This window comes from Sprattus sprattus, assembly GCF_963457725.1.
Source record: "Sprattus sprattus genome assembly, chromosome: 1".
Lineage (NCBI taxonomy): Eukaryota > Metazoa > Chordata > Actinopteri > Clupeiformes > Clupeidae > Sprattus > Sprattus sprattus.
The window spans coordinates 24,135,057-24,150,056 of record NC_137920.1 but is presented as its reverse complement, the minus strand read 5'-3'; the positions used below and the strand labels follow the sequence as shown (position 1 = coordinate 24,150,056).

Below are 15,000 nucleotides of genomic sequence, written 5' to 3'. Positions count from 1 at the left end.
CTCCATGACGACGGCAGGCAGCCCACAGAAAGTGAGCGGGAGAGCGCGGGCGGGCGATGATCCGAGCTGAACTGCCACTAATGCCGACTTCTTTACGCACACACACACACACACACACACACAAACACACACACACACACACGAACACTGACACACAAACAATCACTCACAGATACTCAAGACTTGCATGTATATAGAAACACACACACACATACAGATGTGAATGCACACACACACACACACACACACACACACATACACACCCATACACACACACACATACAGATGTGCATGCACACACACACACAAACACTCCCTGTACTGGGGCACACACACACAAACACTCCCTGTACTGGGGCACACACACACACACACACACACACACTCCTGTACTGGGGCACACACACACAAACACTCCCTGTCCTGGGGCCAAAGCCCCTAAGTTCACTCCACATGGCCAGCCTTGACCTTCTCGCCTCAGCTCACTAAAGCTAATGTGAAAGCTAATGCTAAATCTCACCAATCTCAAAAAACTTCAAACCTAAAGATATTTTTAAAACACAAAGAGCTGCCATTTTGCGGGAGAGCCTCCCAGTATTTCTTGCGCTGTGTTTCGCCGTGTGTGTAGGCAGAAGGATGAAGCTTCCACTAGTGCTAATGTGAGTCTGTATCCTAGATACCAGCTGACTCTAGAACTGCATCCTAGATACCAGATGATTCTAGAACTGCATCTTAGATACCAGCTGACTCTAGAACTGCACCCTAGATGCCAGCTGACTCTAGAAGTGCATCCTAGATACCAGCTGATTCTAGAACTGCATCCTAGATACCAGATGATTCTAGAACTGCATCTTAGATACCAGCTGACTCTAGAACTGCACCCTAGATGCCAGCTGACTCTAGAAGTGCATCCTAGATACCAGCTGACTCTAGAACTGCAACCTAGATACCAGCTGACTCTAGAACTGTTTTGGATCTGGAACAGATGGATCTGGCGAATGAGAACCGTCTTTGTTGTAAAAGAAAGAAGGCCAAATGTTCACATGTATGTAAGATAGAACGTCAAATGTATTCATATGTATTGATGATAGCGCACCACAAGTGTAGATCTGTATTCAACATTGCACACCATATCTATGCATATGTATATAAGATGGCACATGTACACATTTCCCTGTGACCAAAGGGGCGGAGACTGAGTGAGAGGGCTGGAGGCTGAGTCCTTTTGATCCTCTGGGATCCACTGCTCTGTGTGTGTGTATGTGTGTGTGTGTGTGTGTGTGTGTGTGTGTGTGTGTGTGGTGTGTGTGTATTTGCTGGAGCAGGGGTCCTGATGTATCTCATTAAAGACCATCTGTGCTTCAGACATGGATACCACACATGCTCATGCACACACACACACACATACACACACACTGGTTGTTGAAAGAACCTTTTGGTAGAGGTTGAGGGTGAATGAGAGAGAGGAAATAGTGGAGGGTCCTCACAAATCATTTCCCCAAATTCTTGATGCTCATGATGCTGAATATTGAATATTTTCATTCGTGTTTGTTTTGCCTTGAAACAAATCCAATAAAATGATTGAGTGTTCTAAAAACTTCTGTTGTTACGGAAACACTGAGGTGGGTCCAGCCGAAATCCATACTCCCACACACCTCCCATTACAGAGAACAGTGATATGGATTTGTATACAATATCATCCTCACCAGAACCCTTCCCTTTAATAATGAATGCATATGTATGCACAGCTCACCTCCATAGTGAATGCTAGTGGTGCATAGCCCCCTCCAGTTTTACCAGGAAGACTCAGAAATTCAGTAAAAATGAATTTTATTTACAATTTGTAATGATACAATTAGATATGATATTAGTAATGATACAATTACAATTAAAGTAGCACGACACACGTAGAGCAATGAATGGGTCTCTACTGCTCGTAACTTGATTGTTCTCTCCTTTGTATGTCGCTTTGGATAAAAGTGTCTGCTAAATGACTAAATGTAAATGTAAATAATCTTATTACAATACATAGTGTTTGGCACAGGCCTTGTATTTGGTCTGACTTGAGGCATGTAGTCACTGATCTCGGATGACCAAGCAGCTCTCTCCTCACACAGGTTGACGGCCTTTCGTTAACTAGCTACTGTCCTGAGATAAGTTATGATGGTTTTGCCTCATTTTCACTCTTGCGTAGAATGAACCGCTTGCAAGCCACGTTTGTGTGCCATGCTGTTTGAAATACACGTTCGTATGTTATTTGTATTTTGGGGCAAAATTATTTGGTGTTTATGGACCTCTGGTAGAACATGTCACCTGCGACACCGAGATCACAAGACACCAAGGGTTTGGCTCTCAGGGAGCACAAATGCTGTTGAAACAGTCGGTACATTTGACTCAAAAGTGCTTTCAACACAAAACAAACGCTTCTCTTAGTATCTGTGTCTTGTGCTCTGCTCATTCTTTTTCCCTTTTGAAATTATAATGCACTCAATAAGCAGGTAAGGGCATAGATGCCGCACACACACACACACACACACACACACACTGACTCACTCACCTGATGTGAAACCATTAGTTAGCCCTCTCTTTCCCTCTCTTTCTCTCCCTCTCCTCCCAGGTATCTGATGAATGTGACGTTCGAGGGGAGGAACCTGTCGTTCAGTGAGGACGGCTACCAGATGCACCCGAAGCTGGTCATCATCCTGCTGGACAAGGAGAGGCAGTGGGACAAGGTCAGACTGATGGATGTGTGTGTGTGTGTGTGTGTGTGTGTGTGTGTGTGTGTGTGTGTGTGTGTGTGTGTGTGTGTGTGTGTGTGTGTGTGTGTGTGTGTGTGAGAGAGTATGGGCTTTGACTATAATACTGTATGGCATGTTCATCTACTACAGAGGACTTTTAAAGACAGTGTGCTTATAGTGGTAGAACAGTGGTATAGCGGTTGACACTCTTAGTTCTTTTAAGTTTCTTTCTTCCTTTCTTTCTTTCTTTCTTTCTTTCTTTCTTTCTTTCTTTCTCTGTCTCTCTCCCTAAGGTGAGTATATTTTACCAGTAATGTATCTGTGAGCAGCAGCCTCATGCAGATTAGGCAGTAATTTGATTAATTCCAGCACTGTTGCCAATTTAATCCCTCCCTCTCCCACAAAATCTCTCTCTTCCCCTTACCTTCTCTCCCCTGATCCCCTCTTTCCTCCCCTACGTCTCTCCGTAACTGTCACGCTTTGCATCACTCCATCCTCACCTCTCTTTTTCCCTCCTTCTCTTCCTCCATCTCTAATCCTCCTCTCCTCGTTTCCTATTTTCTTCTTCGTTGGCATCTCTCTCTTGTTCCTCTCTTCCTCCTTTCCTTCCCCCATTTGCTCAATCTTCCTTTTTTGGCAAACCCCATCCATCTCCCCATCCATCTCCCTATCCTTTCTTACTCCTCATCCTTGCATCCTTCCTTACTCCCCATCCTTCCTATTTCTGCATCCTTCCTTCCCTCTTCATCCTTCCTTGCTCTGCATCCTTTCTTCCCTCCTCATCCGTCCTTACTCCTCACCCTTCATACCTCTCCCTCCCCTCGTACTTCCCTCTCCTTCCCTACCACTCTTCCCCCTCCCTTCCCTTTGATCCCTCGTTCCCAATCCCCCCCCCCCCTCTCTCTCACACAACCTTCTTTACCCCCCTCTCTCCTCCCTTTCCGCCCTCTCAGGTGGGTAAGTGGGAGAACGGCTCCCTGACCATGAAGTACCACGTGTGGCCGCGCTTCGAGCTCTACTCGGGCACGGAGGAGCGTGAAGACGACCACCTGAGCATCGTCACGCTGGAGGAGGCGCCCTTCGTCATCGTGGAGGACGTGGACCCGCTCAGCGGCACCTGCATGCGCAACACCGTGCCCTGCCGGAAGCAGCTCAAGTACAAGTGAGACGCTACGCACACACACCCCTGCTACGCCCTCACACACACACACACACACACACACACACACACACACACACACACACACACACACACACACACACACGCTACGCCCACACACCCCTGCTAAGCCCACACGCCCACACACACACACACACACACACACACACACACACACAGGCCACCTGCTTGTAGGACGTTGTGCCCTGCAGCAAGCTCCAGTTCAAGTGGGATGCTACGCACACACACACCGCTACACTACACACAGACAGAGACACACCAACCACACACACAGACACACATACTTGTTTGTGCCACGTGTACCCATGTCTAACAAGCTGTGTAAAAACTGTAAAACTCTTGTGAGTCTATAAAGTATTTATAAAAGCTGTAGTGAGTATATACAGTATTTATAAAACTCTACTGAGTATATAAAGTATTTATAAAAACTCTAGTGAGTCTATAAAATACTATACTGAGTATATCAAGTGTAAATAAAACTACTCTACTATGAAAAACACTGTGCCTTGCTGTGAGCAGCTCAAGTTAAGCTGAGATGCCTGGCGCCTGTCTGCCCGCCTGCCCACCCTCTTGTCCATGCCCATGCCTGCTGGCTGGCTGGTGGGCATCTAGTGTGTCATCTCACCCTATCTGCGTCTTTGATGGCGATGTAAATGCTCCCATGCAGCAGCATAGTAATTGTCAGCGGCTCGCGCCCGCTAGTCGAGCAGTAAAGCTTTCATCCCCCCCCCTCTTTTCTTATATCACAGCGCTGTGGGCGCCTGGGGTTATCTCCATACTGTATGTAACAGCCATATCATTTCAGAAGAAAGGTCTTTCTTTCAATAGCCAACAGCTCTGTGGAGAGCGAGGCCCGTGTGCTATAAGGCCTGTGCTATTTTAATGGTACAGAAATGGCTCTTTCTGACATGAAAAGGTTCTTCAACAGTCGAAAAACTGCATTAAATCATGGAGCAAATATAAAAAAACTTTAAGAGAGAGGGGGATTCTGTAAAGACGCAATTATTAGCGGGGGTCAAAGTGTTGCCCGTTTTAAAGGGGTTCTCTTATAAGGGGAGTGCTTCGAGTCTCACGAACGAGACTAGACAAAATGAAAACATAGAACACAAAACAAGATGAGATCCGAGTAAAATGTTAATGGCACCCCTCCATTAGGTTTCATATTATTAAACTGTGTTAACGCCATTTTCGTTTTGATATAAATGTTTTCAGAACTCACCTGTGGCCTCCGCTTTTATATCAGTCATGTAGTGTTATCATGTGCATTTACACCAGGCATAGTCACAAGCGGAAGTCTGAAAGCACATTTCTGAGGGGGGACAAAAGCATCTGCTGTCATGATATAGGCCTAATGTATTAATGGGAGAACACATTCAAATGTTCTCCAGACAGCGTGTTCCCCATACAAGAATTTGTTTTACCATAACATTATTTCAATTCACACCTTTTAAGCATCAGGAGACACTGCCGTCTGAGCGTAATGTAAAGAAAGAGTAACTTCCGAAGCCAGGAGAAAAGGCAGAAAAGACCTTGGGCTATGATGAGTCTCAAAGATGTGCCTACCAGTTAAAGTAATCTGATCAATCTTACAATCTGATCAGTGAAAGGTTATATAAACATCAGCTAACCATCTAGCTAGATGACAAATAAATGCAGTGAATGAAATTAAGTCTGGGTACGATTTTAAACATGTTGTATTCTATTGAATGGTAGAAGTACTGAAGCATCCTGTCAAATTTCCTTTGTTTGAACTAAGCTATCCTTTCGAAAGTAGCCTAATTACTGAAAGTCTGACACCAATATCCACCTAATAATCCACATCGGGCAGGGGCACGGTAGTGGATCATACCACCTCAAAGGGGAGGGGGTTTCTGAATGTTCTGACACTTAAAAATTAATTATTGTTGAGTTAGCGGGTAACACTTTATTTGGATAGGACGCCTACAGACACTTTGTTTGTTAAAATAACCATTCAGTCTTAATAGTTGTTCACTGAACATCACCTTAACCAAACCCAACCCCTAACCCCAACATTAACCAAACATTGCAGTTAACAGAGTTTCAACAGGCAGTTTGTTTACAATCTGAGCATCTGTAAATAGTCTATAGGGGACCATCCAAATAAAGTGAGTTTATAATCTGAGCATCTGTAAATAGTCTATAGGGGACCATCCAAATAAAGTGAGTTTATAATCTGAGCATCTGTAAATAGTGTATAGGGGACCATCCAAATAAAGTGTGTTTATAATCTAAGCATCTGTAAATAGTCTATCGGGCACCATCTAAATAAAGTGTGACCCATAAGAATATTCAAGGAGAGACCAGCTGCCAATGTAATGGATTTGGCTGTTTCGCTGCTCATTGCATTATGGGTTTAATCATCTAAACTCTATTCAGTATTACAACACAGTGGGCGAGAAATGATGGTAGTGATGACGATGATGGTGATAATGATGATGATGATGCCCAACTGTTGGGGGTAATCCTCCGCAGTGATAATAAACAGGAAGTAGTCAGGACAGTGGACAGGGTTCACGGGGGTTCATGTGTGTCTGCTGTGTGCTTCTTGCTAATTTGACAAAGCAAAGCGACATTCATTCACGGCACTCCATAAAACAAGAGGTCTCAAAATGAACATGTGTAATATCTTTGACAACTTCAGCTGCCATCAGATGGCATCCTGTGACAAGTGAACAAACAAACAAACAGTCTGTTGGAATCTTCTCCTTTCATCTTGTCATCGCTGAGGAGGGCCTTCATGTTTTGAGGAGACTCTTTTAAGCTGCAATATGTAGTTTTTTGTTGTCCAAAAAAAAAAACGATTTATAGACTGTAAATATAATGTAACTCTGACAAAAACAGTGAAATGATTGTAATTCAACAAAGTCTTTATTCTTTATCGTTAGAGGTTTTGTGTGTTTTTGTTTTGTTTTATTTGTTTAGGTCTAGAAAATGTAAAGAAATACAACAAATTGCCTAAAAAGACAAACGGAGTGAACAGAACTATTTGTGTATTTATGGTCTCGGAATTGCATTATCATTTGAGTCTAGAAACATTGTTATTATCATTTGAGTCTAGAAACATTGTCATTATCATTTGAGTCTAGAAACATTGTCATTATCATTTGAGTCTAGAAACATTGTCATTATCATTTGAGTCTAGAAACATTGTCATTATCATTTGAGTCTAGAAACATTGTGTTTTGTTTTGTTTTGGACAGCAAACACTACATATAGTATCTTTAAGAGTCCCCTGACTAGTTCACTGTGTGACAGCTTCTAATGTAGATGCCACAGCCTTGAAGAAACATTAATAATAAATAATTCCCAGTGATAAAATTCATCAGTCCTTCGTTATCGTTATTTTGATATTTACATCAAGAAGGGCTGTATTCAGTGTGCACGGTTTTAATGTTAGTGAACTGCTCGAACTGCTTCGTTAGTGGAATGCTCACTATCGATAACTTCCTGTTGAAAACGTACCACTGACAAAATGGAAGCAGAAATCCCCTCGACTACGTAGTGTATCTCCTCATCTGAATCATCGTTTCTGTTAGAGTTTCTCTCTCTCTCTCTCGTTCTCTCCCACTATCTCTCTCTCTCTCTGTTTTTTTTGCGCTGTTTCATCTTTAATCTTTTTATCGCCCCCGTTCTCACTCTATCCCTTTCTCCATCTGTGGAGTCGTTCCCACCTGTTCCTCACCCGGCTCCTGCCAAAACTCTAATCCACCCCCTTTTTCTCTCCTCCACCTCACCTCCCCCTCATCCCTCCTTCTCTCTCTGTCTCCCTCCCCCTCCCCCTCCCTCTCCCCCCTTCCAATCCTGTCCCCTTAGCAACACGACGATCGCCTCGGGGATCTACATCAAACGCTGCTGTAAGGGCTTCTGCATTGACATCCTCAAGAAGATCGCCAAGGGCGTGAAGTTCACCTACGACCTGTACCTTGTGACCAACGGCAAGCACGGCAAGAAGATCAACGGCACCTGGAACGGCTTGGTGGGAGAGGTAAACAGTGGGAAAAAACACAAACAATAAACAACAACGCATGACAAACAATCTCGGCAAATGACATCAATCAACCAACTGTCCGAATGGAATGCAAACAGTTAGCAAACCAAAACAAACAATGCAGCCATGAGGAATGTTAACAGTGACACAAACCAACCAAATGTCAGAGATGGGACGGTGTGAGATGTAAATGGCAGAAAGTTTACAACAAACACCCCCTCAACAAACAATCACAACGAACAAACGTGTACACCACAACAATCACATCAACAGACATCCACACAAGCCTGTCAAACAACAGCTAAAAAAAACATACCATAGTAATTACATCGTAGTAACGGCTGGCACAAGTAAAACTACATTCACCTTATTACTACAGAAACGTATTACCACTCCCATTATAGCGACTGTTACCACTACCACTCTTATTGGTACTGTTTGGGCTGTGGTTTATACTGCACTAATCAAAGGAATATCCTGGTGCTCTTGGCCATGCTGTCATTGTGTGTATCGTCAGTATATCAGTGCAGTATGTAACAGTGAGATATGAGAGAGAGAGAGAGAGAGAGAGACTTGGACTTTTTTATTTATTTATTTTTGTTTATTTTATTACTACCAGGAAAAAGGAAACACACAAAAGGTCAAATCTAGAAATTCAAGCAAATGGAAAAACAAGATAAACATTGCTCAGTATCAATCAATGTATGTACTCCGCTTTTAAGCTGGAACACGCCCTCTTCATTTACCTTGCAAATATATTCGATCCCCCTCATTTTATTGAGAGAGTCCAAGTCACTGATCATTTTATAATAACTTAAAATCTTGTGGACAACAGTGTAGACACTTTTAAGAGTGACACTGGCTTGTTTATTCCAGATCCTTCCATTTTGTTTCTCCATGACAACCGCTCAGCCATCTTAACCTGGCCACCCAAATCTCAGGGTGAAAAGTGCAGGTGCAGGGACAGGTGCCAGTGCTTTCGGACAATTTGGATTTCCATAATCAGTGTTTATTTGGATAATGCGGACCAACTTAATTTCAGTAAGGTACCGAGTACTACTTCCTCCACAGATGGACAAGAACCCTCCGTTACTAGATACTCAATCAATCAATCAATCAATCAATCAATCAAACTTTGAAAAAAAGAAAAATCTTGTGGAATGTTGATGTGTCACCCCAACCCTCAACCCAATGGCCGCTCGTATCTAGGCAACCCTACTGTAGAGATAGAGCTTCTTTGCCAGAAATTAAAGAATCTTCATTGACTAAATTCTACTCAATCCTCTCTGAATTTCAAAACTATACGAATGAAGAAAATTGACCATACAGAACGTATAGTTTTCTCCCTTCTGGGAGAGAACAGGGATTTGGCCACTCAGGCAGCAACATGTGTAGCAGCTTGAGCCAGAACATGAGGAACAGCCACTGAGGCCTCTCATAGCAAAACACCAGCTCAATTTCTGTTTGTTATTATTATTAACAATGGGCTCATTTTCTGATAACATTTCAATTCTATTCAACATAATTATTCCGTTTTTAATGGGTTGTGTGTGTGTGTGGCTATGGTAACAGTGTTGCTGCAACATTCACGCTGGTGAAGCTTCCTTGAATTGAATTGAGATGGTGGGGGTGGTGGTGGGGCTGGTGGGGGGGTTTGACTGTCTGTGTTTTCGCATATGAGTGTAAGAGTGATGATGCTAATTGGAGGAAGATGGACAGACAGGATAGAAAGATGAATGAGGAGTAGGAAAAGGAGAGAGAGATCGGGGGGAGAGTGGGGGGGTGGGGGGGGGCAGAGAGAGAGAAAGAGAGTTTGAGTGTATGTGTTTATTGCACATGATTATGAGAGTAATGATGAGAATTATAGAAAAATGGATACATGTGAAATGATAGAGAAATGAAGAGAGAGTAAAGGAGAGCGAGGGGGGGAAGGGAGATTGAGTTTGAGTGTTTGTGTTTATTCTTATTAGTGTGAAAATAATGAAGAGAATCAAAGAAAGACCGGCAGAGAGAATAACAAAAACAGAAAATAGAGAGGTAAGGGGGTGGGGGGGGGGGGGGGGGGGGGGGTTGTATTTATGCATATCAGTGTGAGAGTAATGAACAATGTGAGAGAAAGACGGCTGGACTGAAAGAGGTGAAGATGAATAGAGAGTTAAGGAGAGACAGAGAGAGGGAGAGAGAGAAAGCGAGATTGAGGAGGGAAAGTGTGTTTCAGTGTTTGTGTTTATGAAGTTGAGAGTAACAAAGAGGCTCAGAGAAAGATGGACATAGAGAAAGAGGTGAAGTGGAAAAGAGAGTTAAGGAGAGAGAGAGAGAGAGCGCATCAGTGCGAGAGTAAGACAGCTATCAGAGAAAGATAGATAACACAGAACGACAAAAAGAACGAATATTAGAGAGAGAGAGACAGGATAGAAACTGAAAGTTTTAGTATCTGTGTTTACGCATGTAAGTGTGAGAGTAATGACAGAGAACCAGAGAAAGTTGGACCGAAAAAAGAGAAACACAGACAGAACCAGAGAAAGACAGAAAGAACCAGAGAAAGACGAACAGAACCAGAGAAAGACAGACAGAACCAGAGAAAGACGAACAGAACCAGAGAAAGACGAACAGAACCAGAGAAAGATGAACAGAACCAGAGAAAGACGAACAGAACCAGAGAAAGACGAACAGAACCAGAGAAAGACGAACAGAACCAGAGAAAGACAGAAAGAACCAGACAGAACCAGAGAAAGACAGACAGAACCAGAGAAAGACGAACAGAACCAGAGAAAGACGAACAGAACCAGAGAAAGAGGGATAGAAACAGAGAAAGAGGGATAGAAACAGAGAAAGAGGGATAGAAACAGAGAGTGTGATGGAGAGAAAGAGGGACAGAGAGTGTGATGGAGAGAAAGAGGGACAGAGAGAGTGACGGAGAGAAGGAGAAGATGAGCCGTCCCCGAGGCTGCCTCTGGTCCAGCTGGTGTGTGATGCGAGGTGTCCGGGGGAGACGTGATCTTGACCAATCAAATTAGGATCCATCACAGGCAAACCCTTAACGACTCGCCATGCTAAACGGGCGCCGCACACATTGCACATGACTAAATCCTCCTCCTCTCTCTCGCTCTCTCTCTCTCTCTCTCTCTCTCTCTCTCTCTCTCTCTCGCTTTCTCTCTCTCTATCTCTGTCTCTCCCTCTCTCTCTCTCTGCTCTCTCGCTTTCTCTCTCTCTCTCTCTGTCTTTCTCTCTCTGTCTCACTCTCTCTTTCCCTCCCTATCTCTCCCTCTCTCTCTCTCTCCCTCTCTCTCTGTTTCTTTCTCTTTTGCTCATTAGGCAAATGACTGTCTTGCTTTACGATCAGCTCATTTGAGCTGTGCTCTCTGTCTCTTTGCCAGGGCCTCCGGATATACATGTAGAAGATGATGGAGAATAGTATATATGCATTTTATACTATATCGTGGGGAAATAAATACACACCACACATTAGTTGTTCAGTATGAGAGAACACACATGCATTACTGAATGCTGCAGCACATATATGTAAACTATGATTTTGTTTTTGTTGTTTTTCTCAGAAATTGTAAGACAACACAAATGCAACTTCGCAAATGTGGTAGGTGTAGGCATTGGCAATGCTGTCCACACAAACTCACAAACACACACACATACATGCGCACACACACACAGTCTGATATTTAAAGTGCAAGCACATATTTTGCTAATCATTCAAAACTGTACAGTAGCATGCGTACCAACATACTGTTGTATGCGATGTGTTTTGTTGCTAGGTAAGTGCAATATCTCAAATAATGATTGTCATGTCTGCGTTAGGAATCGATAGATATATGGTCATCGGCCATCCTAAGCCATTAGATATCAATATCGGCATTGGCCCTTAAAAATGAACATTGCCAACCCCAAATTTTTCACACACACTCACACACACACACACACACACACACACACACACACACACACACACACACACACACACATATATATGGCTAAACATTAACTCAAAAACAAGTGGACAGTCTAACACCTGTGCGCGTTATGCTAAATAATGTTACACTGAATTCTTTCCTTTATCTATGAAATGAACACCTTCAGTACTGACAGTAGTGTCATCGGGGAGCTTGCTATAACAGGTTCAAGCATTGGGTTCTACAAAACCCCTGTTATGCTAATTGCAAATGCTGAAAAGAAATTCAACTAAATGGACTTGGACTGGGAACTGAAATTTATTTGAACTCAAGGCAGCTTTTCAGTTAATCATAATTTTCCCACAATCACGTCAGATAATCAGACCTTGTCGCTAGTTATTATCTCGAGCTCTTCAAATTAGCACTCACTTCCAATCATCAGCCATAGGAGATCCGCTGACTCAAGATTCACATGATCATAAAAGGACTGGATTGGGAAATGTATACCGCTTCACCTGTCGACATCCTGAATTTCCTTTGAAGAGTGCGCGGCACGTCGTTGCGGTGGGTGCGTTCGCCGTTGGTGCGCATGTTTTATACATTTAGCCACAAACCCTGGGCGCTCTTTCTGGGAGAATAGAGAGAGATGCCCGCGAGCCCTGAGAGGTGGAGTGAATGAGAGTGGAGAGAGGCGAAGGGGGGCAGCTGGAGGTAGAAATGAAACGAGAGAGTACAGGTGGGGGGGGGGGGGGATGATGGCAAGGAGACGTACAACGTGGCACACGGTTATTCTCATTATGGAGCTGTGTGTTCTGCCCCTCAAAAGCTGTGTGGGGGGGGGGGGGGGGTGTAAGAGGAGACAGAGAGAGAGAGAGAGAGAGACAAGGGAAGAGAGGAGAGAGAGTAGGGAACAGAGAAATGAAACGAGAGAGTACAGGTGGGGGGTGGGGGGGGGGGATGATGGCAAGGAGACGTACAATGAGGCATACGGTTATTCTCATTATGGAGCTGTGTGTTCTGCCCCAGTTCCGTGTGTCACCCAAGGACTGGGTATTTATGGCTGAAATGACCACTTACCTGGTCGGCAGAGAAGATGGATGAGGAAGGGTAAAAAAGCTGTGTGGGGGGGAGTAAAATGAGACAGAGACAGAGAGAGAGAGAGAAAAGGAGAGGGGAGAGAGAGCGAGAGAGAGAGAGACAGGAGGGGAGAGAGAGAGAGAAAAGGAGGGGAGAGAGAGAGAGAGTGAGGAGAAGAGAGAGGGAGAAGGAGGGGAGAGAGAGAGAGTGAGGAGGGGAGAGAGAGAGAGAGAGAGACAAGGGAAGAGAGGAGAGAGAGTAGGGAACAGAGAGGGTTAGGGTGGTGGGGATGTAGTGGAAAATAGGATATTCACATCAGAACAGCAATTTGTCATTCTTTTGAACATTTGGCAAATGCTATTGAACATTGATGCAAAAGGATATATACACGCGTCGGCTGTTAAGGCTTACCCTCACACTATACCAGATAACACTGTGTTCAGTCTGCTGTCTCACACTATATCAGATAACACTGTGTTCAGTCATCTTACACTCATATTATATCAGATAACAATGTGTGTTCCCTCCGTCATATGTTCACCATTGGGCTTTACAGAACTCAAGATCTTCCCTTCCTTACATTAAACCATCCACAGAGATCTCCATCATGTAAATGGGAGGGGTTTGGTAAAACACCAAAATGCCAAATGACATACTCTATGTGGTCCTTTGAGTCAATGCAAACATCTTCTCTAAAACACGATAGGGAAGGGATTGGGGGGGCTCTAAATATCACCGGAACCTTCTGCATAATTACTTTATATTTTAGTCTTAGTCTTGGTACTTTATCCAAGGACAAATTTCACACACACACGCACACGCACACGCACACACACACACACACACGCACACACACACACACACACACACACACACACACACATTTCTTCCTGAATGAAGGTAAAATATCTGTGATCATCATGACTGGAAAATATGACTTAGTCATCAGATATTTTATTGAGGAGAACAGATACAGCAAAGAGCACATTTGGAAATAAGGAATACACTACACCTTCAGGATATCATTTCGTTCTCACAGCATAACAATGTATTTTTTACTTTTTTACGTTTTGGAAATGTAACTACTTCTCCACATTACACTTTCAAAAATACACTTAAAAATGTCTTAACATCATTAACCAAGTTATAATAAGCAGATTAAATCGTAATGTGCCCCCCTCACCATAAACTGTAGAGAGAGGGGGGGGGCAGAAGAGAGGTAGAGAGGGGGAAAAGGTAGAAGAGAGGAAGAGAGGGTGAAAGGCAAGTAGAGAGATAGAGAGGAGGAGAGGGTAGAAGAGAGGGGGAGAGGGTAGAAAAGAGGTAGAGAGGGGGAGAGGGTAGAAGAGAGGGGGAGAGGAGGAAAGGGTAGTAGAGAGATAGAGAGGAGGAAAGGTTAGTAGAGAGGAGGAGAGGGTAGAAAAGAGGTAGAGAGGGGGAGAGGGTAGAAGAGAGATAGAGAAAAGAGAGTGATAACATAGTGATGAACAAAAAAAGGAGAGGCAGAGGGGTGCACTAGAGGGAGGAATGGGGATAAGAGAGCCATGGAGAGGTGAAGAGAGAGAGAGGAGAGAGAATGTCAGAGAGATGGAGAGATACCCAGAGGGAGAATTTAAAAGAGGGAGCGGCAGAGAGACAGAGAGGGGGGTACGGAGGGGAGAAAAACACACTAATGGAGGTCCTAGGGTTACACTTCCTTTAGGATATGGGGGGTAAAGAAGGGGGGAAGTAAAGATGGAGATAGGGGGATGAAAGGAGAGGGGATTGAGAGAAAGCCATGGGACTGGAGTATTAAGGCCACTCTTTCCTGTGGAGGGAGAAACTGGGAGGGAACGAGAGACTTACAGGGGGGCAAAGAACGATGGACAGAGAGATAGAGAGAAGATAGCGAGAAAATAGTAAAAACAACGATGGGGGAGAAGGAGGGATGGCGGGGGGGAGAGAAGGAGGGATGTAGGGGGGGAAAGTGCTGACAGAGAAATCCAGAGAGGGTGAAGGAAAGAAAAGGGGTGAAAGAAATAAAGAAAGAAAGGACAGAGAGTTTGATAGAAGGAGGTAAAGAGGAGAAAAGTTCTATTTCCATCTGTCGCG

General features: G+C 43.9%; 1 protein-coding gene across 1 annotated transcript in view; it reads left to right on the top strand.

The window, feature by feature from the left end:
• The window catches only part of grin2bb (glutamate receptor, ionotropic, N-methyl D-aspartate 2B-b), a gene marked incomplete at its 3' end in the record, with an annotated part of 127,199 nt that overhangs the window by 71,514 nt on the left and 40,685 nt on the right, over nucleotides 1-15,000 (top strand). Inside the window, exons 5-7 of the mRNA XM_080834474.1 lie at nucleotides 2,618-2,732; nucleotides 3,692-3,900; nucleotides 7,753-7,924. Coding sequence (XP_080690600.1) covers nucleotides 2,618-2,732; nucleotides 3,692-3,900; nucleotides 7,753-7,924 — 496 coding nt within the window. The remainder of the gene's footprint in view (nucleotides 1-2,617; nucleotides 2,733-3,691; nucleotides 3,901-7,752; nucleotides 7,925-15,000) is intronic.